The following is a 24,778-nucleotide window of genomic DNA, read 5'->3' as shown; positions in this document are numbered from 1 at the left end:
GGTTCAGGGCTTCCCTGGTGGCGCAGTGGTTAAGAATCCACCTGCCAATACAAGGGGCACGGGTTCGAGCCCTGGTCTGGGAAGATCCCACATGCCGCGGGGCAACTAAGCCCGTGGGCCACAACTACTGAGCCTGAGCTCAAGAGCCCCCAAGCCACAGCTGCTGAGCCCACGTGCCACAACTACTGAAGCCTGTCCGCCTAGAGCCTGTGCTCCGCAACAAGAGAAGCCATGACAATGAGAAGCCCACGCACCGCAACGAAGAGTAGCCCCTGCTCGCCGCAACTAGAGAAAAGCCCGCGTACGGCAACGAAGACCCAACACAGCCAAAAATAAAGAAATAAATAAATTAAAAAGAAAAAAAAAGAATGCAAGGGTTCAGCAATTTGAGAACTATGGGCTTAAAATGTGTGTATCAATAATTGATCATAACTCTTCAAAAACTTTTCCCCAAGGATAATTTTTAACAGCTAGTTCCTAAACCGTCTTGGAGCATTTTGAGCTTGATGGTAATAAAGATGATGGGTAGGGAACTTACCTTGCCCACTCTACTTGTAAACCAGTTCCTGAACGATAGGTGAACTGGGGTGGATTTAGAATAGAGAAGCAGGCTGCAGTGGTCGAAATGAGAGGTGACAAAGTCTCATTCCAGGAATTGGTTGTAGAAAGGGAAAGGAAAAGTCAGACTTTAGAGCTATGACCGAGAAAGAAACAGTAAAATTTGAAGCTGAGGAGATAAGAGTGAGGAATCAAAGAAAACTTCAAAATAGCAACTATATAAGCGACCTATGATGGTTTTCAAGTGATAAAATAAATGGAAGAAATTTTCTGTAGAAAAACATTTACTGTAAGAGCCACCCACAACTTCTTGAACACAAACCATTCACTGGAAAAAGGAAACACAAACACCAGTTGATTAAGCAACAGGATAAAACAACTTCAGAAAGAGATTTTAACTACATGATCCTAGACATCTTCCAAAGTTTAATGAAATGTATTCTTTAAAAACTGGTACAAGTTACATCAATAATTTTATGTCTGATTATTCTAATAGTGTATTACTCATCTCAGCCAAAAAGAGTTAATATTCATAAGCAACTGGAAAAGGACCTGGTACATATTAAGTGCTATATAAGTGTTTAAATAAAAAACCCCTTGCGGCTTCCCTGGTGGCGCAGTGGTTGAGAGTCCGCCTGCCGATGCAGGGGACACGGGTTCGTGCCCCGGTCCGGGAAGATCCCACATGCCGCAGAGAGGCTGGGCCCGTGAGCCATGGCCGCTGAGCCTGCGTGTCCGGAGCCTGTGCTCCGCAACGGGAGAGGCCACAACAGTGAGAGGCCCGTGTACCGCAAAAAAAAAAAAAAAAAAAAAAAACCTTTGGCCATCTATCAGTGATTGAGTATTAACATCAACTTTGACTGGGTGAATATACAGTCCTTGTTGGTTTCATGCATCAGATCTTTTAATTTCTATGTCCTACAAAATAAAGTCCAAGTTCCTTAGACAAAACCATTCATATTCTAATCCAGGATGCCTTTCCAGCTTGTGTTAAGAGGCAGCCCCTGCGGAACCATGGCTTCCTTGTCTTTAAGCAGTGTGGTCACCCTCACCCTGGCCCCTGCCCCCGGCTCCAAATCTGGGATGCCCTGTGGTTCTCTCTGAGCATAATGTAGTGTGACACTCTGCCAGTTCTGGGTCTCAACCTTAAGTCCAGAGAGTTTCCGGTTTGGGGATTCAGCCACCATGTAAAGAAATTTAACTACCTGGTGAGACCATGTGGGGAAGGAGGGGAGGAGAGAGAGGGAGAGAGTGAAGTAGACTGAGAATATTGCATGACAGGAAAACAGGGGCACATGCCCTTTTACAGGGACAGCCACTGTTTAAGCACAACTGACAGCTCTCAATCAAAATCTACCATTTTCAGGAGAATCTAGAAACCTGAATTTATATATGCTATCTGATCAGTGACAACTGATTCTAATTGTTCAACACTGTGTGGGCCACCCCCCTTCCCCAGTCAGTGCCCTTTTCTCCATAGGCTGAGCAATCCCACATTACGCTGCCCTTCACGGTGTCAGCCTCCACCTCTATGCTGATGACGCTCATGACTGTATCTCCGAGCCTGGCCTCTCCTTAAAGTTCCAGATCCACGTGCACAATTGCCTGCTGTGTATCTCCGCCTAGACGCGACACAGATACCTCAAACCGGTTAGGTCCCAAAATGAGGGTCATCTATCCTTTGAATCCTGCTTTTGATTCTGTATTCTCTAACTCAGTGGGCTGTATTACAACCTGCCTAGTGGTCCAGCAAGAATCTGGAGCAGGCATGGTGATTCCGCTGTACTTTTTATACCCTATGGTGAGGTGATGAAAGCAGCTTACTGATTCCATCACCTCAAGGTCTTTTGAATTTGTTCCGTCTTCTTCTGCATGGTCTTGGTACTACTCTGGTTTAGATTCTCATTATTTCTTATCTAGACCATTGCAACAGTCTCAATTGTTCTCTTAACCTAAACAATGTCTCCCTCCAGTTTATTTTCTACACCGATACTAGACTGGCCTTTCAGAGGGACAAATCTCACCCCTCTATCAAGTTTCCTTCCAATAGCTTGTCTGAGAAACGGGGCTCCTCAAGACCTGGTCTCACCCTGCTTCTCCAGGCTCCTTCTCTTCACGTTCTAGAGAGTCGTTTGTTACCTGCAACTCCCCAGATACAACAGGCACCCTGTATTCCTTCTCTACAAAGTTTACTTAGGATTTCACGTTCCCTCTATCTGGAAGGCCCTTCTCCTATTCATCCTTCAACATGTAGAGCTGCTATGACAGCCTCTTTCGTGCTTTCCTAACCTCTAACTCCACCAAGATATAGTATTACTCATTTTTATGTGACCTATACATGTTTCTTATTGTCTATATGTATATTTGTTTGCACACTGACAAACACAGAAATCACTCCACAGAAGCTGATCTGGTCCCTGAAACTGAATTCATAATCTTTTAAAGTCTCCTATTCTATAATTTCTTGTATAAATATTCAAAGTAAAACATTTGGTTTCGATGTTATTCAAATATTTATAAAAGTTGTCAATTTAAAAAGTCTCAAATCCCTTCATGATCCCCATAAAAGAGTTACATGCTACAATTATATTTTGATGAAGCATTTTAAAGCTCTACTCACCCAAAGGTTGGTCAACTGTTTGCTCTTTATTATCTATAGAAAGGTAAAAATGCAAAGAGATAAGGAGCTGTTATCCATGATACATCTTCGGGGTTAGAGAGATACGGAAACAATGAACAATCATATCTGTAGCACTGAAGGGCAGAATGTGGTTTCTAACAGCTAATTTATGATTTTTAAGGTTTTCAGGTTCTTGATTAAAAACACGTACCTAGATGGACAAGAGTCGGAATCGGGGCAGGAGAATGTCTCTGGTAACTGATTACCACAGCTGGGGGTGATACTCTTTAACACGTTAGGTAGAAATTACAATCTGAAAATGGTGGTGGTGGCAAGCAGCAGCAGGAATTTAACATCTACTGAACGATGGCGTGGGACTGCTGTACGTGCTGTAAATATAACTGATTTAAATCATCTCAGTTTATGAGGTATGTACTATTATTACCTCCATTATACAAATAAGGAATCTGAAGCAGAGAAGGACTGAGTCACTTGCCCAATGTTTTCAAGCTAGGAAATCTCATTCCGTGGTCACGCTCTTTGCCATCAACTATACATAAAATGAAATACCTCCCACTCTCAAGGACCATGCAGGAAGAGATGCAGGGAAAGATGGAGTTCAGTCAGTAATGTGTCTCTTACTATAGACAGAGTGTTTGCATTTTTAATAATATATATGCTACGAGAGTCCGCTAAAAATATATTAAATTCTTTTAAACTAAATTTCTTGGTGTTTCTAATTCTTGAGGAGTAACGATATAATGAAAGAGGAGGTCAGGAAAATTTTAGAAGCTTAGTGGTGCTGGTTTGCAAAAGTTTTCCTGAAATAGCTTTTCATAATGTTCACTGAAGGGCATGAAATAACAGACAAACTTAGGAAAAGGGGATTCCTAACCAGATCAAGAGAAGCAACTAGCTACATGACGAGGGTGGTTCTCCAACACCACTTAGTTTTGGGTGCTTGAAGCACGTCTCACAGGGGCTTCCCGGAGCTCGAGGCTGGCACAGCAGGAATGACATGTGGGTAACAGTGGCGTTCTGGTTTGTCTCACTGACAGATGTTTTTAACAAAATATGGGCACAAAACTAAGCAAACTAGTCATGGTGCTAGAACTATGAGAAATAACATGTCAAGAAATAAGAGGGATCTCTACATGTATTAACTGATACATATAACTACCTTCTTATTGTACTCCTGTGAGGTTTTATTTTCAGATAGTCACAGGTTCCGTCAGTGCCTTTCAGAATGCCCACAGCCTGGACTGACGTCCTCGGTCTTTATGGAGTCCTCATTATTACTACGCCTTTCATCTCAGGTAAGGCTTCCCTTCAGCTTAACTTGTTCAGAAATCTGTTCTGATTAAAACTGGCCAAAGAATGATAAATACTCCTGCCAACTGTCAGTCCCTTAATGGTCAATGACTAACTACTCACCTGTACAGCGCTAACAATAAGTTTACTTCCGTTACAGACACCCACCCAACTAGTTCAGATGTGTTCAAGGACTGAGCAGCTTTGAACAAGGACCCAGGGGTCTGGTGAGTTCAGAGATGTTACTCCTGTCACTCTTTCAAAGGCTGCTTCTTGTCTTTCAAATTAAAGATCAAGCATTTCCCCATTTAACTGCCTTTTGATGATACAGAGTTATTCACAATGATAGAGAATATCTATAGTATCTTTAAGTTACTGTATTCAATAACTAAATATCTGAAGCTAATGTTTTAATGTTTGTATTACTCACCGGGATGCCCGAGATTATTTAATTCATCTAAAATAAAATAAGAGAAAATAGATTAAATAATCTTTAAATAATTTAAATAGATTTAAATAACCTTTAAATAATCTGCCAATTTAGCACAGATAGTAAGACTGACAAAAGAAGTTGATTCTTGCACTGTTGAATCGTGTTATAATGTCTTATCAGGTTAGAACTTTTAAAATGCCATAAAGGAGAAGTCATGCAGTCAAATTGTGAAGACGAGAGAACGTGGTTGTGGACATCAGTTAGGACTCCTGAGCTATTACTACTTTCATTAAATGACAAAAAGCTAAAGAGACTCATTCTTAATTTGATCAAAGTTTTAGATATGCTGGCCAATTATTGGATGAAAACCATCACGAGACAGGTTTGTCTATGGCCTCGACTATACACTTCATGAAACTAATTAAAAACCTCAAATGATATTTTTGAGAATAAACTTTTAATTTTAGAACAGTTCAAGATTTTACAGAACTATCGTGAAGATACTACAGAGAGTTTCTACAGACACCCATACCTAGTTTCCCTATTTCTAACATCTGTTGTTAGTAAGGCGTATTTGTGACAATTAATGAACCATTAATGTTCTTTTTTGTTCCAGGATCCCATTCGGGACACCACATCACGTTTACTTGTGTCTCCTTGGGCTCCTCTTTGCTGTGACAGTTTCTCAGACTTTCCTTGTTTTTGATAACACTGACAGTTTTGAGGATTATCGGTGAGGTATTTTGTAGAATGTCTGTAAATCGGGAGATGTCTGATGTTTTTCTCCTGGTTACACTGGTGGAATGTGTTTTTGGAGGTATAGTGGTTTCAGAATTGTTAGCCTGTAGAGCCTGGCTAACAGAAAGAAAATCATCTAAGCAAATACCTATGACATTATAGCCATCTATTTTTCCTTTACAAATTGTGTGAAGATAAAAATTAACATTCACAATAAATTATAAATGCTATACTATTCACAAAATAGTATGCAGTAACTTCTATGAGATATAAAATCAACTACAGAGTGGTATCAGCTAGAGTACAGGGTTCTGTACAATTTCTTCTGCCTTCTGTGTTCACTCATTCCCAGGTACTTAGGTTAGCACCTGTTCTTCCATCCCATAATCAGTGAGGTTGCTTCATACACTTGCAATAGGTTTAGATTCTTCTGTCATATTCTGTGTTCCATCCTGGGATCCCCCTCCTCTGACCTTCCTAAACGATTTAAAACCTGCATATATGTATTTACCACTACAGCTGCCATAGAGAATACTTTCACTGCCCTAAATAAATCCCCTGAGCTCCACCTATTCAACCCCCTACCCCTTCTCCTGATCAAGTATCTTTAACAAAGCACATAAAATAGGTCACATCATGTTCTACAGGTAAAAAAAGATACGGTATGTTGGGACATTGTTAACACGTGCCACTCCACCAACTATAAAATGCCTCAACTTTGAAGACTTTTTTAGAAAGAAGGGTTGGATCTAATTTTTCCATCTGAAATTTTTGGAGTAGTTCCATAGTTGGGTTTTCATCTGTGTTTGGAACAGATTTATCTGAAAGTTATTACTTAATAGTGTGTTTGCCACTGCAAAAATTATAGGAAGGATCTTGCAGGTAAAGAAGCAGCAAGGCGGTAATATACATGCATTACCCAGAAGCTGAACAGCAGTGCTAGTTTATGTTTATTCTTAGAGGTCTCCAATGTTAGGAGGTTTTAAAAATCATGCAATTAGCTGAAAAAGGAGAAGGAAGAAGAGTTTGGTTAGGATTTCTTTACATAGATTCCCTCATGTAGGGCTCATAGGCCACGGGATTAGAACTGCTTTATACTAGAGAATTCCTGTCCGCAACTATGACTGGGATGAAAACAGTACTTATAGTATTTCAAAGTGACACCATAGCAGTATGAAGGACAGGAAAACCGGGAAACATAAGATTTAACATTATTTTTTTTACTTTGCTCAAGTAGAGCCTAAGGGTTTATAATAAAGAGGCAGAAATTGAAAAAATACTTTGCTATCCACAAACCTAATTTTCCAAAACAATGTAACATCACACTAGGGGAAGGTAATTTAAGTTTTAAAATTTACTCATTACAACTTATGTGCAAGGCTTTGGTTAATTAAAACAAGATAAAAGTTTACGTTAAAATAACTTTCAGTTCTCTTTAATCTACCATGTCACTTTTACCATAATATATAGTCTTCAGCCTTGTAGCTTCAAAAAATGGATCTTATAAATTTTATATTAAAACAGGATATTTAATATTTGGTAAGCATGCATTAAACAATAAATCTCCTGTCCTGAAACTGTTATAGAAATTACATTTGCATTTGAGAGGCATCTTACCATGGCTAAAGGATAGATAAAATAATCTGAACAACTATCCATGACAGTATAGTCATGTATTTTTACAAATTTTATGAAGATAATTAACATTAAGAATTAATTGCAACTGTTCACTATTCATAAGGTGTTGTACAGGAGCTTTATTTTATTTTTTTTTATTTTTTGGCCACACCATGCGGCGTATGGCATCTTAGTTCCCCCACCAGGGATCGCACCTACACCCCCTGCAGTGGAAGCGCAGAGTCTTAACCACTGGACGGTCAGGGAAGTCCCAGGAACTTTATTTTTATATACAATAGAAAATCAATTAAAAATTAGGTTTTTTTTTAACATCTTTATTGGGGTATAATTGCTTTACAATAAAAATTAGTTGTTTTAATTAATGTCAGTTTAATAGTGTCTCTGGTAATTTATTAACCCTCAAAGACTAAGATACAGTATCCTTCTATCAAAATTTTTTCTTATAGCTAGTATTTTTTCCATCACTGCACTCAGTAAACCAGGGCACGAGGAACCAGCATGCGGGATATTTGGTTTCAAACCAAAGGATTACACTACCTTCAGTGCACTCCACTGCCACATCTGTTCTTCCTTGTTTCAGAGAAAACAAATGTGAATATATTGTAATTCATGATCTTAGGAAGGGCAGCCATCAAGCAGAGATAAATAGCATAGAAATATGTTGACAAACCAACATATGCATCAATATCTCCTCCTACTGACAACATAACTAAATGCATTAAGCTTAACTAGAACACACTCCCCACATCATGCACTTCATAGAGGGATTGTTGGTTAATAATCATTCTTTTCTTTATATGCCTGTGATTTTTTTTGAAAAACTGGTTTATTAAAAATCTTTTTCCCCTAAATCAAGGGTTTTTTTTTTTTTTAGCTAAAGCTTTAAGGAATACATTTTTGCCATCAATGTTTAACATAAACTATAAAACTAAAAAAATTATGAAAACGGTCTCAATAAAATAGCCTTTTTTACAGTTCTTTCTGCTCTTTGTATGTGAATCCTGATTAGGAGTTTTAGTATGTATGCTCTCAAATTTCTACTTAAGCGTCAGCAGTTATTTTGTTTAACATACCATTAAATTCAATGGGTGAACAGAATCTCCGCTGTTCAAACACTTCATTTTATACGGCTCCATTTGTCAGAATACTGAGCGATACTGCTTACCTACGATGACTTCTACTTTCTTGCTGTTTTGACTGTCTCGATCATTATATACACGACACCAATAGGTTCCTTGATGCTCCAAATCCACATAAGGCACCTGTATCAATATTAGAACATGCTCACATTTCCTCAATTTTAATTTAAGTGGCTTGGAGAAAGTTATTTTGAGTTTTTTTTTTTTAAACCTACAAATCCTAACATTTCAGACATTCCTAGATTATTTCCATTCATTAGGTCAAATATTAGCAAGCAAATAATACAATGAAGCTAACAGTGGTGAGTCTGATGCAATACTCAGTTTGACATTTTTCATACAAGCACTTACATGTGGGCTGGTGTTCTAGCACTTTTGCAAATATAAGAATCAATTAATATTAGATAATAAAGAACTTGAAAAAATACTGAAAACATTAAAACACCCCAGAGAATATGAATTTTAATATTCACTGTAATTTTCAATTATACTATTTTACATATTAACCCTCCCAAATACCCCCAAGGCCAACTTCCTACCATGTATAGCTTTTTTGTCTCATGTGTTAATGGTGATTCATTTTTGAACCACTGGTAGTGAGGAATGGGGCTTCCAACAGCAACACACTGTAGGATCAACGTGCTGCCAGGCATCAACTTTTGGGACTTTGGTTCAATACAGATTTGCAACTTAGAGTCAGAGACGCCATCCAAACTTCCTTAAATTAAAAGAAAAATATCATGGAACATAAATAAAATCTCGAGGTTAAAAAAAATTTTTTTAATTAAAAAAATATTTTCAAGTTCATCCATCTTTTTTTTTTTTTTTTTTTTACAATCTTCAATAGCATCTCCCAAATGATGTTTCATAAAACTGTAGCACATCTAGAAATATTAAGAGATGTTCTGTGGATATAAGGATGCTATAGACAAATAAGTTTAGGACATTCTGGGTTAAACAAAGTTAAACAGATGTCTTTATTGCAGGACTTCTCAGTTTTCCAAGTGTTAGTATGCACTGTGTATTTAAGGGGGGAAAATAGTTTAAGTGGTTTCTAAATGTGTTTGGCCACAGAGTCTTTTTGGTGGGAGCAAAGGACATAAACACCTTGAGCGATGTTTCCGTTCAAAACAGAAAGCTCTACGTTCTGCTGTTTCGTTTAACTTGCCTTCTTAAAATTAGGAGTTTTGTTATTAGCACTGAATAAATATGGATGGGTTAAGCGTTATCTATTGAATGCTCATCTGTTACTCTCTAAGGGCCTTGAGGACAGAAGGCTTGTCAATGTGATCCAGTAACAATGAAACTCAGTGTGTAGCACATTGCAGGTGATCAATAATATTTGTTGAATGAATAAGATTCCATTTATAAACATATTAAAGTTAATTACATGCACAGAAATATTCTAGGAAAACATAAATCACTCAATTAATCATGACTATTCCTAGAGACTTTATTCGGGTGTATGAAAAGCTAAATTGAGAGAAGAATGGAAGACAGACAAATTGGCAACAAAAAGTCTGTTTCCCTCATTCTTTTTGTCTAGCAAAAATGACAAATATGGTTCTTGACTGTTTGTGTGAAAAAATAATACCTGATGGCTACTCTTTAGAGTACACTGGGTTTTTCCCTTGATCAATACTAGTTATTGGACTAAAAAGATAGATGGCAAAAGTAGAAAACCAGTTGCATGAAATGCTTCACTGCAGCAAATGGTGCACTATATGCCCTGTCATGCCTACTTCAACTCTATACATAGTCTTTATTCCACGACACAATTTTTTAGAAGTAATACAATAGTTTGGGAGAAAAAGTATAGAAAGGAACTGAAAAGTGAGAAGACGGCATTAGATTTCTCTTCTCCTCCAAAACCAGAGACCACAACATTCAGACCCATGAAAGGTGGCAAGTTTGAATAGGTCAGCAGCAGGGCCAGACTGAGAAAGGTCATGTCAGCCCAAGACATCTGCATGTCCGTCTTGTCTGTCTATCTATCCATCACATGGGATATGGGGTAAAATATTATCGACTGGTGACATTATACTGGGTGAAGTACATATGTGAGTACTATCTCTGATACTTCGAAATTATTTATTTAAAAGTAAACATTTAAAATAAAATTTAAAAAAGGCAATTCCCATCGCAGCATTCAAGTTACTTTATCACTTACTCTGGAAGCTTTCTGTTACTTCTGTGACATCACAAACATCCAACTGTGACCACTGGCTAAATTCGAAGGTGAAATTATTATTAACTCGACAGACATAAAAGCCTGCATCTTTTATATGCACTGTGTTAAAAATAAGTTCTGATGCATTTCCGTTCGGAATCTGTGAATCAATGAGAGGATAAAAATGAATGACTCATCAAAACACACCTTATAAAAATGTGCTGTGCAAAATGTATGATGCTCTTGGAGCTTTGAAAAGTATATCTTTTTTTCCCCCAAGTTCTAAAATATCTGTTACTTAAAAAACAACAACATTTGGAGTAACTTGGGACTGAAGTCTTAGGAAATCAGTCTTCTACAAATCTGTTAACAAGAGAGTTAGGCTCTCTCTCTCCCTTATATCTTCCCAAAACTCACTAATAGAAAAGTAGCTAATCTGTCATTTAAAATTGTTTGATCATTAGTATCTAAAGAATCTAGAATTGTAACATTTATGAGCTAAGTAGTCATACAACATGACCAACCCATGATGGAGTGAAGGGATCACAGAGAGTTAGGCCTGGCTCTTTATTTCTGTTCTGATCAAATTAGCTGTCCGTATAAGAGCAAGTTATCTTACCCCAAGGCCTCATTTCCTCGTCTGCAAACTGCTATCAGAGGATAGATGCCGTGACCAATACGCTTCTCTCAAGGTCTGGCTGCAGAAGGGCTATGGGAAGCCTATCAGTGATGGGAAGGAAGGTCCATGCAAGGGTTTCCCAAGCTTTTACTCCTGGGCTCTGGTCACCACGTTAAGTTTTCTTTCACCTTAGCTGCTCCCATCAATTTATCAGCACCACCCAACTCTGGCATATTGTCAAAGGGCTTTGTCAAGTGACTCGTTATATAGTGGCTCCCCTGCAAAGTACTTTAACAAGCTCTCCGTCTCCAAACTCCAACCAATTGAATTCGGCTCTCTCTCCTCTCAGAACCTGCACCGGAGAGAGAGCATTTTGCTGAAGATCTGACAACTGGGATGGAGGCTGCCTTAGCACTGCCTGACCATCCTACCACGTGAACCTACTAAGTCTGCTTTCCTACTAGGCTATTCCTGTGGACTTTCTCTCTCCTCAAACCTCCTGCAATCCCACTTCTCTCAGCCGTTGACTTTAGTCTGTGCTTATTTGTAACTCTCTTCCCTCCTGTTAAAATGGAAAGCGTGTCTTCCTAACAAAGGTGACCTGCGCTTGGGTTGCATGGGGATCCTAAACCACTCAGAATCCCAAAGCTGGTACGTAAAGCAGCTCAAGATGAAGATGTTGAGGATTCAACAGATGCAGAAAGAAGCCTTATTGGAGCTTTCCTTATCTGGCCCAAAGCAGAAACTTCTGGGAAATGAGGCTGCCATAAACTCCCTCTTCAGGGTGGCTTTTATTCCTAGGAAGAAGACCAAGAGGAAACCTACCATAAATCCCCTCTCCAGGGAAGTTTTATATAGCCATGAGGAAGATTTAAAGACCACTTGCACTTGCATGAATAGATATTACCACAAACTTTCTCATCTCTTGTTTATTCTCCTAGAAACCCCTTTGTATCTATTTCCTAAAGAAACCCATTTGTTCTTCCCAGAGAGGCTTTTTCTTCTTCCTCCCTTTTCCTCTAACTGCAACCAATCACAGGACTACTTCTTTTGTAATTTCCCATATGAATAAACTTCTCTTGTTAATCTGTATTTTGCCTGTTAATTCACAGGCCCCCAGGGACTGAGCATGAGCGGGTGGGAGAAAGGTTTTTTCCTCTCCAACAATCCCCTCATCCTCTCTGACTTTGCTCCTGCAATTTTCTCTCTGCTTTAGCATCTATTTCTCCCTTTTATTGTATCACTCCCCAAAACATACTCTAGTACCTTTATATCTTAAACAAAAGAATCCCAAGTATACCCCCCCTTGACCCACATACCTCTCAGCAGCACCGAAAATGCTGACCACCCCTTTCTTCTTGAAATACTTTCCCAAGGGCTTCATACCATTCTCTCCTGGTTTTCCTCTTATCTTGCAAATTCTTCTTAGTCTCTCCACTGGTTCCTCCTCCACTACACAAACTTTCTTTTTTTTATTTATTTCGGCCGTGCTGCATGGCACGCGGGATCTTAGTTCCCTGACCAGGGATCAAACCTGTGCCCCCTGCAGTGGAAGCGTCGAGTCCTAACCACTGGACCGCCAGGGAAGTCCCAACAAACTTTCAATGTTGTCTCCTGAGGTATCCAAGCTGACTTAGATGCATTTAGACATCCAATAGGCACTTCGAACTTAACATGTCTAAAACCAAACTCTTGAGTTTCTGCCCTTAATCTCTTCCTCTCCCAGTCTCTTAACACCTCAGTAAATAACAGGTCCCCAGATGCTTAAGTAGAAAATCTAGGGTCATCCTTGAGCTCTCTTCCTTTCCCCTCAGGCTCCACATTTAATCTGTCGGGTTTGATGAACTCTATCTCTAAAATAAAGTGACTTACCCACTTTGATCCGTCTCCACTGCCATGTCCTAATCCACACTACTGTTATTTCTAGTCCAGTGTAGGCATTAGATAACTGGCCTTTTTTTTTTTTTTTTTTTTTTTGCGGTACGCGGGCCTCTCACTGCTGTGGCCTCTCCCACCGCGGAGCACAGGCTCCGGATGCGCAGGCTCAGCGGCCATGGCTCGCGGGCCCAGCCGCTCCGCGGCATGTGGGATCCTCCCGGACCGGGGCACGAACCCGTGTCCCCTGCATCGGCAGGCGGACTCTCAACCACTGCGCCACCAGGGGAGCCCCTAACTGGTCTTCTTGCTTTGCTCTTGCTTCCCTTCAAGCAGCAAGTTGGTGTTTTAAAAACAAAAATTCTATCACGTTACTTCTCCTACTTAAGACCTTTAGTGGCTTCTCCCTTTGTATCACCCTGTTTATTTTCTCACAGCTCTCAACTCACAGAGTTATCTTATTTGCTCACTGTCTTTCCCCAGTGGAGCTGGCAGGGCCCCTGTGTGTCGGTGCTTCACCATCCTGGACTTAGAACCTGGCCTGGCACAAAACAGGTGTCCAACAAGTAGTTGTTAAATGAGTATCTCCTGAAATAGACTAAGAACCTAAGTGTGGTTTGACAAAACTCGACTGGTAAGGGCTTTAAAATCCATTGCAACTCTTCAAATCCACGATGCACTGCTCACCCTCTACATTCCTCCCCTTCTCAAGTCAGGACATAGTTCACAAATGATATACTTAATAGAGTAAGTTTTGTCCATGATTTCTTCCTCAAAAGGTGTTTATTAAAATGAAAGCCACTTTGCAATTGAGAAAATATGGTAAAAATAACTTTAGTTACCATCTCTCGAGAGCCTTGGCACATAAACTATCCCATCAATTAAGTTCTCTCAACCCCTGACGATAGGAATTCGAGTCGCTACTAACAGTCAAGGATCCAACACAGGCCTGTCTGGTGCCAGTGCAGTCCTGTTACTGCAGTTCACATCTGCCTTACCTCACCTGTGTGTGAGGGACGGAAATTAAAAATTGTACAAATCCACACGTTTCTTCTAAGGCACAGGGTGATCCCATCAAAGGAAAGATTGTCATCTCGGAACAGCTCTTGAACTTAGTTTCAAATTTGCAAATGGAGTCTTAATGTTGAGTTGGAAAGAAAGTTTAGTTATGTGACTGACAGGCTGAAAAGAATAATGGAGTTTCAAGGTACCATCTAGGAGGGAAGGGAGCGAGGGGAGATGAATGAGGGAGAAGAGAGAAGCCCACCAGAGTGGGACACAACGTGGCCAGACCACTGAGAAATCCCCAGCAGCAGAGTGCTCAAAGAATGTTTAAGACAAGAGGATGCCAATATGCAATTTTAAATTATTTGTTGGGTGGCACGGGGATACAGTCCTTCCACAAAAGGAATAAATGCCCCTTTCTACCGACATGAGTTTTACTTCAGAATCTACCATAAAAGCCTAAATCTTTTGATATAATACAGTTATGGGGAATGCTTAAAATGATATTGCCTTCCATGTTGCTTTGAAAATCTTTTAAAGATTCAGACTGGAACATAATCTGTTGTAAAGAATTTTGTGTAGATATTTTAGAATGTACTGGTGATGTTTCATGTTTGTTAACATTGTTGCCCCAAGTACTCCTGATTTTCCACAATTTTCAGAATAGAGAACTGATTTTATTACTGCTTACCAAAGTAATGATTACTGAGTAAACACTTCAGTTATAACACAGATCCTTTAACAAGGACCTATCATATCCTCTAACAAAATTCCTAAAAACACACTGAAGACAACAGGCTAATTAATTTTTTATCTTTCTCTCTTCTCATGACAGAGGAATTAAAAGACATTAAAAAATTACCTCTTTATTCATTTTGAACCATTGATATTGTACAAAAGGATGCCCAGTTGCCCGGCAACACAGCTTCACAAACTGTCCAGCCAAGACTGCCTTGGATTCTGGGTTTACAGTGATCTTTATTCCTTAAAAAAAAAAAAAAAAAAAAAAGTTATATAAAGTCAGAGAAGAGGGGTTTTCCTTGTTTATGTTTCTGAAACCAAAAGAAGAAATATTTTGGAAATAACCTGCATATTCATCCTGGTTATAAGTCACCCATTCACATCTCCTTCTCCATCAGGTGATGAGTTTGTGAGTTCCAGGCTCTGTAAAACCTGGAGGAAAGGAACTCACCTGCAGAAGACTTTGATCTACTGTACTTCCCCACGATTGGGGGAAAAAATTGTTTGCCATATTTCTTCAATTCTGAGAAACATTTTTTCCACATTCTAACACCTCTGAAATCAGGATGAGCCTTATCATAGCTGTCTGCATACAGCAGTCACGATGCTTTCTCTGTGCCCGCTCTAGAAATACTTAGTCATAAAGGCTTATCCGGCCAGCACTTCAACTGAGTTAGGTGCGCTGTCAGTAAGACAACTTGAGTTTAAATACCACTTAAATGTCTTCAAAAGACATATGAGGGACTTCCCTGGTAGCCCAGTGGGTGAGACTCTGTGCTCCCAATGCAGGGGGCCCGGGTTCGATCCCTGGTCAGGGAACTAGATCCTGCCTGCCACAACTAAGAGCCTGTGTGTGGTAATTAAGACCTGGTGCACGGGGCTTCCCTGATGGCGCAGTGGTTAAGAATCCACCTGCCAATGCAGGGGACACGGGTTTGAGCCCTGGTCGGGGAAGATCCCACATGCTGCAGAGCAACTAAGCGCGTGCACCACAACTACTGAGCCTGTGCTCTAGAGCCCGCGAGCCACAACTACTGAAGCCTGTGCGCCTAGAGCCCGCGCTCCGCAACAAAAGCCACGACAATGAGAAGCCTGTGCACCGCAACAAAGAGTAGCCCCCGCTCACCGCAACTAGAGAAAGCCTGTGCGCAGCAGTGAAGACCCAACACAGCCAAAAATAAAAACAAAACAAATAAACAAATTAAAAAAAAAAGACCTGGCACCGCCTAAATAAATAAATATTAAAAAAGAAAGGGCATATGAATGTCAATGCTGTGATTTAGCATTAAAACTGTTCTGTAACCAGAAAGGTACAGAAACACAACAGCAGGATATAAATTTGATACATGTGATGCAAACAGTTCTCATCTGAGAAATGACTACCAGCATCAAAACTTGGAAAACTTTTGACAGGAGCTTCCTGTCAAAGATCCTGGAGTTGGGCTTCCCTGGTGGCGCAGTGGTTGAGAGTCCGCCTGCCGATGCAGGGGACGTGGGTTCGTGCCCCGGTCCGGGAAGATCCCACACAAGATCTCCTCCTCCACGAGAGCCCCCAGTCTTGTCCATCTCAGGGAAGATAAACCAGGCCCCAGCCTCGCCCCAAGCATCCAGTTACTCAGGACGGAAACTTAGCAGCCCCCCCAAACCCCTCCTGCCCACGTCCTCCTTCCCCACGTGTAATTTAGCTGCGAGGCCTGTCGCTTAAGCATTTCCACATCTCACCATCTTCAATGCCATGAGCTTAATCCAAGCCGCCATCCCCTCCCGAACTGAACTATTGTCATAGCCTGCGAACTTTCTTTCCTTACTTCCAACCAGCAGCCCAATGTCTTTTTAAAACATAAATTAATCCATGTCACTCCTCTGATAAAACCCTTTACTGACCTCCCATTGGATTTAGAATAAAACCCAAGCTCCTTACATGGCCAACGAGGCCCTCGTGCCCACCAGGCTCCAGCCGCGAGGGCCTCTTTCCTTCGGAAGACAAGCTCTTTCCTGCCTTTCCACCTCCTCGTCCTCTGCTGGATTCCCCCCTAACCCCCACTGTTTCCTGACACAGTCTCTCATCATCCAGGTCTCCAGCTGGTCCAGGAAACATGAGCTGCCTCCCCCCTCCCACGCGGCATTACACTCATCCCACTTTGCGGGCTTCACTGCACTAAACACCCCAAGTCCCGTTTCCTATTATCTGTGTCACCTGCTAAAGCAGAAGCTCTTGTCTCAGCCACCAGTTCACCAGACGCCTAGAATAGTGCCTGGTATATGTGAAACGGTGGGTGTTCAACACACATGTGTTGAACGAATGTGTAGAATAATAACAAAAATGACTATAACGGCAATTTACTGGCTGCTTTACATATGCCCGGCACTTTGATCTCTAACTTTCAAAATAATCACGTGAGTTAGATATTAACTAGATCGATGTTACAATGAGGAAAATGAACTTACGTCATTTGCAGAAAGTCATCCAAATTACCCTGTGTAAATTATTAACTTCTCTGAGATTCCTTTTTTTTCTCATTGTAAAACAGCAGAACCAGGATGCAAAGCTAAGGCTTCTTGGGCTTTGAAACCCTTTTAAGCCTTGGGTTATCCCAGTGATTGTTCTTTTTTCCTTCCACCTTTATTGAGGTATAAGTGACAAATAAAAACTGCATATATATAAGGGTGAGCAACATGATGATTCAGTATAGTGTACGTTTGTGAAATGGTTGTCACAATCAAGTTAATTAACACATCCATCACCTCACATAGTTATCATTTTCTGATGGTTCTTAATGCATCTCCCAGGCTAATCCCATCTTCTGCCACAGTGAGCCTCTCTTACTGGAAGGAGGGTGTCAGGCACGGTGCAGTGTCTTGTGCTGTGGCAGTGCTGACAAATGTACTGTGGCCAAGATCCTCTGCTATTACACAAAGAGACAAGAGATGAGAATGAAGGAAACCGAAAGCCTTTCTCTCTAGAGGGTCTTACGAAGAAATGAATGACTTCAGAGGAAGGCGCCCATGTGACCAGGATGTTCTAAAAGCTTCCTTTGTGGGAGACAAGACTGAATGATTTTTAACAGACATTCAGACTCACAGTTGATACATCTGTCCTGTACCAACAGTTTTAGTAGTCTGAGTCTTCAAGAAGCAATCAATCAAAGACATGTCTTTATTATCTACTGCTTCAAAGACTGAGAATTGAAAGGTACAGTGTGATTCGGAACCCGCCCTGGTGAGTAGCACAGAGAGAAGTCACACCTCCCGTGTCTTAACCACACATATTTCTTTCCACCCTGTCTCGTGTGCGACAGGGAACCACGGTCACCTCTAACCACCCTCGCGCAGAGCCCACTAGGTAGAATGTGCTGAACAGAGTAAAGAGGGAAGATGACACAGAGCTCTGGACGGTGTACCAAGGCAGACGAAAGTTCTGTTTTAAAGGTTGAATGCACAGCTTCCTGGCAAACGAGCCTATTTTCAGATAACATCTGCAAAGAAGTCAAAGAGGTTACTTGATTTCCTGTAAGCCGGAGAGAATCTGACTGGGTCTGATGGAACATGGGGATTGTGCTTTCAACACGTGTACACCTGTGTAGAGCAACCGGCTCAAGATATTACACAATAAAACTACAACCCCCGCTGGAATCACTAAACAGATAAATTAGGGTGATTCTTGACCTGACAAAAGGATTCATCATAGGTTCCCTTTGAGTTGTTCTCTCTTGCAATGCAGTTACTATCGAAGTAATTCACAGCTTTTCCAGGAACAGATCTATTGGGTACGTTTCAGCGCATCTATTTTCAGAGGCCATGAACCAAAAAACTTTTTCTATCATCTTCCATCTAAAACTCTCCCTCAACATTATTTTGAACATTTCAAAACTATTACTGAAAAGCACCCCAGAGAGTCCCAGAATAAATACCATTCCTCTTCCTCTAACAACTTCCCCTCATTACACAACCAGTGTACTGGTTGTGTACTTTCCTCTTACAGGTCAATTTACATTTGCATCTACTGTGGCTAAACCTGGTCTCCTACATCACACCCCTCATCCTTCTACATCATCGACAACTCCCTTTAACACCCTGGCGTGGAAACCCATCCTTCCAGCCCTCACCACCACTCTCTTTCTAGCTCTCTTCTTTAATTTTACTCCCATTTATACGATCTTTGCCTCTTTTCACTTCTTAATATCTTGCTTTCAGGAATTTCTGTTGTTCACGGAACAAGATGAGTCCCTTATAAGTAAGGTCTAGCAGTTGAGTACTTTTTAATTTGGCAAGAAGAAAAAAATGGAAGTCTGTGGGTCAAAGAGAGAACTGAGGTAATAATCCATAACTAAGCCTCCCAAACAATCCAGAAACTTTCTAGTATTATGGAAATGACATTGAGTTCAGGTCAGGGTCAGGAGACCCGGATTCTGATACTACTTTTGTCAATAACCAACTGTGATTTTGGCCAAATGATAACTTCTGGTAATCTCTTTTTCCACATAAATGTGTGCTCACATTTAAAATTTAAATGTACAGGACATGGAAGCAACCTAAGTGTCCATTGACAGATGAATGGATAAAGAAGATGTGGCACATATATATAATGGAATATTACTCAGCCATAAAAAGAAACGAAATTGAGTTATTTGTAGTGAGGTGGATGGACCTAGAGTCTGTCATACAGAGTGAAGTAAGTCAGAAAGAGAAAAACAAACACCGTATGTTAACACATATATATGGAAGCTAAATAAAAAAAAAACCCCAAAAACCTAGGGGCAGGACAGGAATAAAGACTCAGACGTAGAGAATGGACTTGAGGACACAGGGAGGGGGAAGGGTAAGTGGTGACAAAGTGAGAGAGTGGCATGGACATATATACACTACCAAACGTAAAATCGATAGCTAGAGGGAAGCAGCCGCATAGCACAGGGAGATCAGCTCCGTGCTTTGTGACCACCTAGAGGGGTGGGATAGAGAGAGTGGGAGGGAGGTGCAAGAGGGAGGAGATATGGGGATATATGTATATGTATAGCTGATTCACTTTGTTATACAGCAGAAACTAACACACCAGTGTAAAGCAATTATACTCCAATAAAGATGTTAAAAAAAATAAAAGTAAAATAAAAAATAAAATAAAATTTAAATGTTCATAATAGTACTGTTCTGGGCTTTCACAGAATTGCGAAGATAAAATGTGAAGTAAAGCTATCCTGGAAACGAAAGAATAATATTCAACTATCTTTGCTCTTGTCTTAGAGACAATAAAAGTAATAAAAAATTGGTACCAGAAGCATGAGTATAGTACAAGGAATTAAAGAAGAAAAATGAATTGATATGAAAAAGGGGTGGGGAAAAATGGAAAAGACGTCAGTGAAATCACATGACTCTGCCAGCACTTCTGAAATGTATGCGCAGCAAAGCTCCTTTCATACAAGAATGAAATAAAATGGCAGCATCACAGAACTGGAGCAGAAAGAACCTTGGGATCCATCTAATGAAACCCACGTGTAACGTGTTAATTCTCTCTAAACATCCCCCACTGTCTAGCCTCTGCTTAGCCGATTCCAGGTCAGAGCATGGCTTCCTTGGCAACCAGTCTCGTGATGTGCAGGACTCTAGTTGATAGAGCCTACTAGTCAGCACTCAAATGGTTTCTCTTAAACAAAAACATCTCAAATGGCACATCTAAGTTTATCGGTATTTGCCAAGGTTACAGATGCCAATTTTGGTTGCTTTGAGATCAGGGTCTTTGACCCTTAAATAAAAAAATAAATAAAGGTCTAAAAAAATCATTACAGACCTCTGGTTCAAAACAATTTCAGCAAATTCATTTAACACCCCGCCCCTCTTCAATTCCCACTGAAATGACCACAGGAATAAAAATAGGGAAACAATGAGTCAGGGCTGGAAAATGCAGATGGACACCATCCATACATAAAAATTATAAGCCACTTCTCTAACAAAGGGCAGGCAAGACCAGTCTGAGAGGCAAGCTGGCCAACCCATGTGCTATGGAAAAGCCCAATCGGAGGGAAAGCAGAAGACAGTAAACCACAACCTTTTGAAAAATATATTAGGTGTCAGAGCTCATGGAGCACAAGAATTTGGGGGTGAGTTACCCTTGGCTTAGACCTCATGCTAAATGAGGGACCACTGAAGTTGGCTCCTAATCAAGGCAGGTGTTCCAGTTAGAGATGGGGGAACCCTCCCCAGCTACCTCTGAGCCACCAAAGCAAAGACATCCAAGAAACTTGGTACCACAGCCATCTTCTATGGTCATCTCTGGCTGTCATCGCACAAACAACTGGGATGGAATACGACAAAATCAGACTAAAATAAATCTGAAGTTTCCCCTTCTCCTTGTATTTAGGCCTGAAAGACCTGTTCAGAGGTTCACAGCATCTTAGTCACCCAAAACCAGGCTCTCTATAACGACAATCAGATAAAAGTCATCAGGCTCTTTGTGGAATAAGAACTAATGCCTTCTTATGAAACTGCGCTACCAAAAAAAAAAAAAGAGAAAATGTTAGATTATTCCTCCTTTTATTTTCACCAAGATTCAGGAATACACTGAAAAGGAAAAACGAGATTTAATATATACTTGTTTTTATGATTGTACTGGACGTGATGAGTTACATGTTTGTCTCCCCTACTAGACGATGAATTTTGAACATGCAGGAACTATTGTTTTAATTCATAGTACCAAGCACAATGCCTGGAATAGCAGAAGTATTAGAATACAGTAATGTTGATTGAATGAGCAAAATCCCAGATTAAGTTGATTCTATCAGAGCTTGCATTCTTAATATAATTACAGTAGTTTTTATTCTCAATGTCTTTATTGAAATATAAAAATTATTCTCAAATTCTTATATTTCTATATTCTAATGTATGTAAATACAGTAAGTTTTAGATTATCCAAGTAAGATTCCGGTAGAAAGCTAACTGTAAATTACTGAGTTTTATTAGATCCCCAAATATTTCCTCTTAAATCAATGATTAACATTCAAGTAACAACTGATTTCTAATGAATACTATATAGCTAATGAATACTGTGTGCCTAATATGACATAAAACTTCACAGAAATAGTGCATAAGTGGTCATATAGAAACTGCTATCTTTTTCCTGTCCTCCCCTCAAATACGAAAGAGTCCCAGGGGGGACAACTGAAAACGCCTGTTGGCCCAACATCGGAACGATCTGCGCAGGGGGACACTGACGGTGAAGCGCTGATCCTACTATTTGGAGAGAAACACAAAGAGCAGGAACAGATTTTTCCCAAGAAGATGACTGATGTTTATCAGGATGGCACTGTATTCGCTGCTGGCCTATCACGTCAAAACAGAAAATACTGCTAAAAATTCCAGGCGCATCATTACACACACATAAACATGTGACTCCATTTCAGTCAAGCTCAGTTTCTTACACGGGAAACTGTAAAAACTTGGAAACCTTTGATCTCAGGCCAGTGATCACACCACAGATCATGAGATGTGTGTGCAGCCTCCGTGGTCACCTAGATGCAACTCAACCCAGCATCATCTCAGCAGCTCCTCCAAGTCTGAGAGGTAGAGAACACTGACTCTCATTTTATTGACTTGGCAACAACGGTGGAGTAATTAAGTGCAATTATTGAAAAACGTAATGAGATATTAAAGTTATAGTTAATTCCCAAAGAGGTTCCTTAGAGGCCCCGGTAAGTCTATAAAGTCTGAGAACTTAGTGGCTGAGTGCCCTAGACTGGCAGATTTCAATTGCCACAACTCTTGGGTACTTTTGAGACACTGGGGATACAAAAATTAATAAATGTCACCTGAAGAAATAATTTACTGTTTGGTGACAGAAAGCAATTGCATCTAGATGGGATCTGCATTATCCCAGGCCTCTTGTATGAAGAGGCACTGAGAAACATTTGTCAAGCATCAGATACAGTGGGTAACACAAGAGAGGCGTTTATAGAGGACCTACTTCCTCATCTACACTAGGCCTGGTAGAGCCAGGAATAACCTGAGAGTCCAGGTTTCCTGGCTCACAATCCAGGGTCCCTTCCATTTGTAGTAGACTTTTCAGGTGCTCCCCCTCACACGCCCACCATCCAATTTTGTTTGGCGGTCCATGAGGTTTCTGGAAAGCTAACTGAACCCACTCCACTCCTGGCTCTAAGCCAGGGGAACTGGCACATTCCAACTCCCTGGCTGGTGACAGGTACAGGGACAGGCACGTGGCCAAAATTAGTTAGCTTATTAGGGAATCTTACGATTTTTGCTGAGACGAAGATTAATGCAAGGAACAGCTAGTAGACATCCTATGACTAGGTAGAAAGTCAGCCTTGGGAGGAAGCCAATGACAAGAAAGGAAGAGCAAAGACAAAATACAACTCCTTGGAAACAGGGCTGCCCCCTGCCTTTCTCGAAGCCCAACCTGCTTCAAGACTCTTCTGTTGGAACCAGCATGCTCCCTTTATTACACCAACTTGAGTTGGGGTTTCTGCTACGTGTACTTGTCAGTGCACCACTACAAGACGTGTCTCTAATTCCCCAAGCCCCCAAGAAAGAAGGTCTGCAGCGCCGCTGCCATCACGTGACTTGGATGACATGGTCCCTCCTGCTGACGTCATGGTAACTGACCAACTCCATCCAGAGTTGTGGAAAGGAGGGACTGTTTCCTATTCCTCAAATCTGACCTTGGAAGTGAGCAACCTCACGCAATATTGGTATATTCAGGAAAAAAAATTGTGGTTGAGTTACTCAACATTTCAAAAGCACCATGTTGGCAAAAAACTTCAACAATAAACATCTGTTACACTTTCTCTCATTCATATACATAAATAAATGTGTGTATTTACTTTCTTGGCTGCACTATTTTAACATAAGTTATAGAAACCTTTCCCCTCAACACTTTCACATGCACTTCCTTGGAATAAAGACATTCTTCTATAGAAGTACAGCACCATCGTCACATGGTAATTCCCTAATGTCTAATATGCAGGTTATACTCAAGTTATTCCAATTGTCCCCAAAATGTCTTCTATAGCTGTTTTTTTTGAAAAACAATCCAACAAATGTTTATACACTGTATTTGCTTTTTATGTGTTCTTTAGTCTCAACCTGGGGGGGGGAAACGAGGCTCCATATGTGTACATGTTTCAAAAATACTTAACACAATTCATTTGGTCAAATGAGATATTTTCCTCTGAGTCTGTCTCCATGAACTCCTGGAGAACGTGACCCTGGGAAGCACGTACCTGGGGGGTTGAGGAGCTGAAGGACCTCAGTGTGCTCCATTGTCTGCAGGAAGTCGCTCAGCTCCACGACCGTACAGCCTTTCTCACCCAGCAGCTTCAGTAAACACAGGCTCGGGCTGCCTTCAGGCTCCAGGACCTTAAGACAACACTGCTCCAAGTCTAGACAACTGCAAACAACAAATTTAATTCAAGTCAACAGATTTTCTTCACTATGACCTGCCTGCTATGTGTTTGGCCCCGTCATGGGTGTTGTAGAGAATACACAGCAAGTTGTTGCATGGTGAGGAAAACGGTTTACATTACGAATGCTGCTGTCCCTTTAGACACGGTCTCCTAATGATGCTCATCTTGGACAGCAGAAGTTGGCAAACTTTTCCTGTGAAGTGCCAGAGAGTAAATAAATGTTTTAGGCTTCACACGGGCCACAGAGTCTCTGCTGCATATTCTTTTCTTGATTTTTGTTTTGTTTTATAATTTTTAAAATATAAAAAAACATTCTTAGCTATACAACAACAGGCAGTGGCCTCAATATGGCCCACAGGCTGTTGTTTGCAGACTCCTGTTCTATATGTTTCGACACAATTTTGTCTTAAAATCATGAGCTTTTCTTTCACAAGCATGTCTTCTTTACCCAACTAGATAACAGTACTCCTTGCAAGCAGACACCCTATCATATATATATATATATATCTTTTTAAAATCCC

General features: G+C 40.6%; 1 protein-coding gene across 5 annotated transcripts in view; it reads right to left on the bottom strand.

The window, feature by feature from the left end:
- Positions 1-24,778, bottom strand: part of MALT1 (MALT1 paracaspase) — a 59,227-nt gene that overhangs the window by 24,777 nt on the left and 9,672 nt on the right. For 3 of the 5 annotated variants that reach the window (XM_089895251.1, XM_030762017.2, XM_022584379.3), the window contains exons 2-9: positions 24,075-24,241; positions 14,969-15,090; positions 10,608-10,767; positions 8,977-9,155; positions 8,464-8,560; positions 7,836-7,868; positions 4,920-4,946; positions 3,179-3,211 (exon numbers count right to left, since the gene is read on the bottom strand). In XM_089895251.1, the coding sequence (XP_089751377.1) occupies positions 3,179-3,211; positions 4,920-4,946; positions 7,836-7,868; positions 8,464-8,560; positions 8,977-9,155; positions 10,608-10,767; positions 14,969-15,090; positions 24,075-24,241 (818 nt within the window). The remainder of the gene's footprint in view (positions 1-3,178; positions 3,212-4,919; positions 4,947-7,835; positions 7,869-8,463; positions 8,561-8,976; positions 9,156-10,607; positions 10,768-14,968; positions 15,091-24,074; positions 24,242-24,778) is intronic. The other 2 variants (XM_030762018.2, XM_022584380.3) reach the window with 1 other exon arrangement.

Source organism: Delphinapterus leucas, chromosome 14, assembly GCF_059928025.1.
Source record: "Delphinapterus leucas isolate spDelLeu-1000000601 "Yukka" chromosome 14, BTC_Dleu_Yukka2, whole genome shotgun sequence".
NCBI lineage: Eukaryota > Metazoa > Chordata > Mammalia > Artiodactyla > Monodontidae > Delphinapterus > Delphinapterus leucas.
This window is presented reverse-complemented; position numbering and strand designations above follow the sequence as displayed.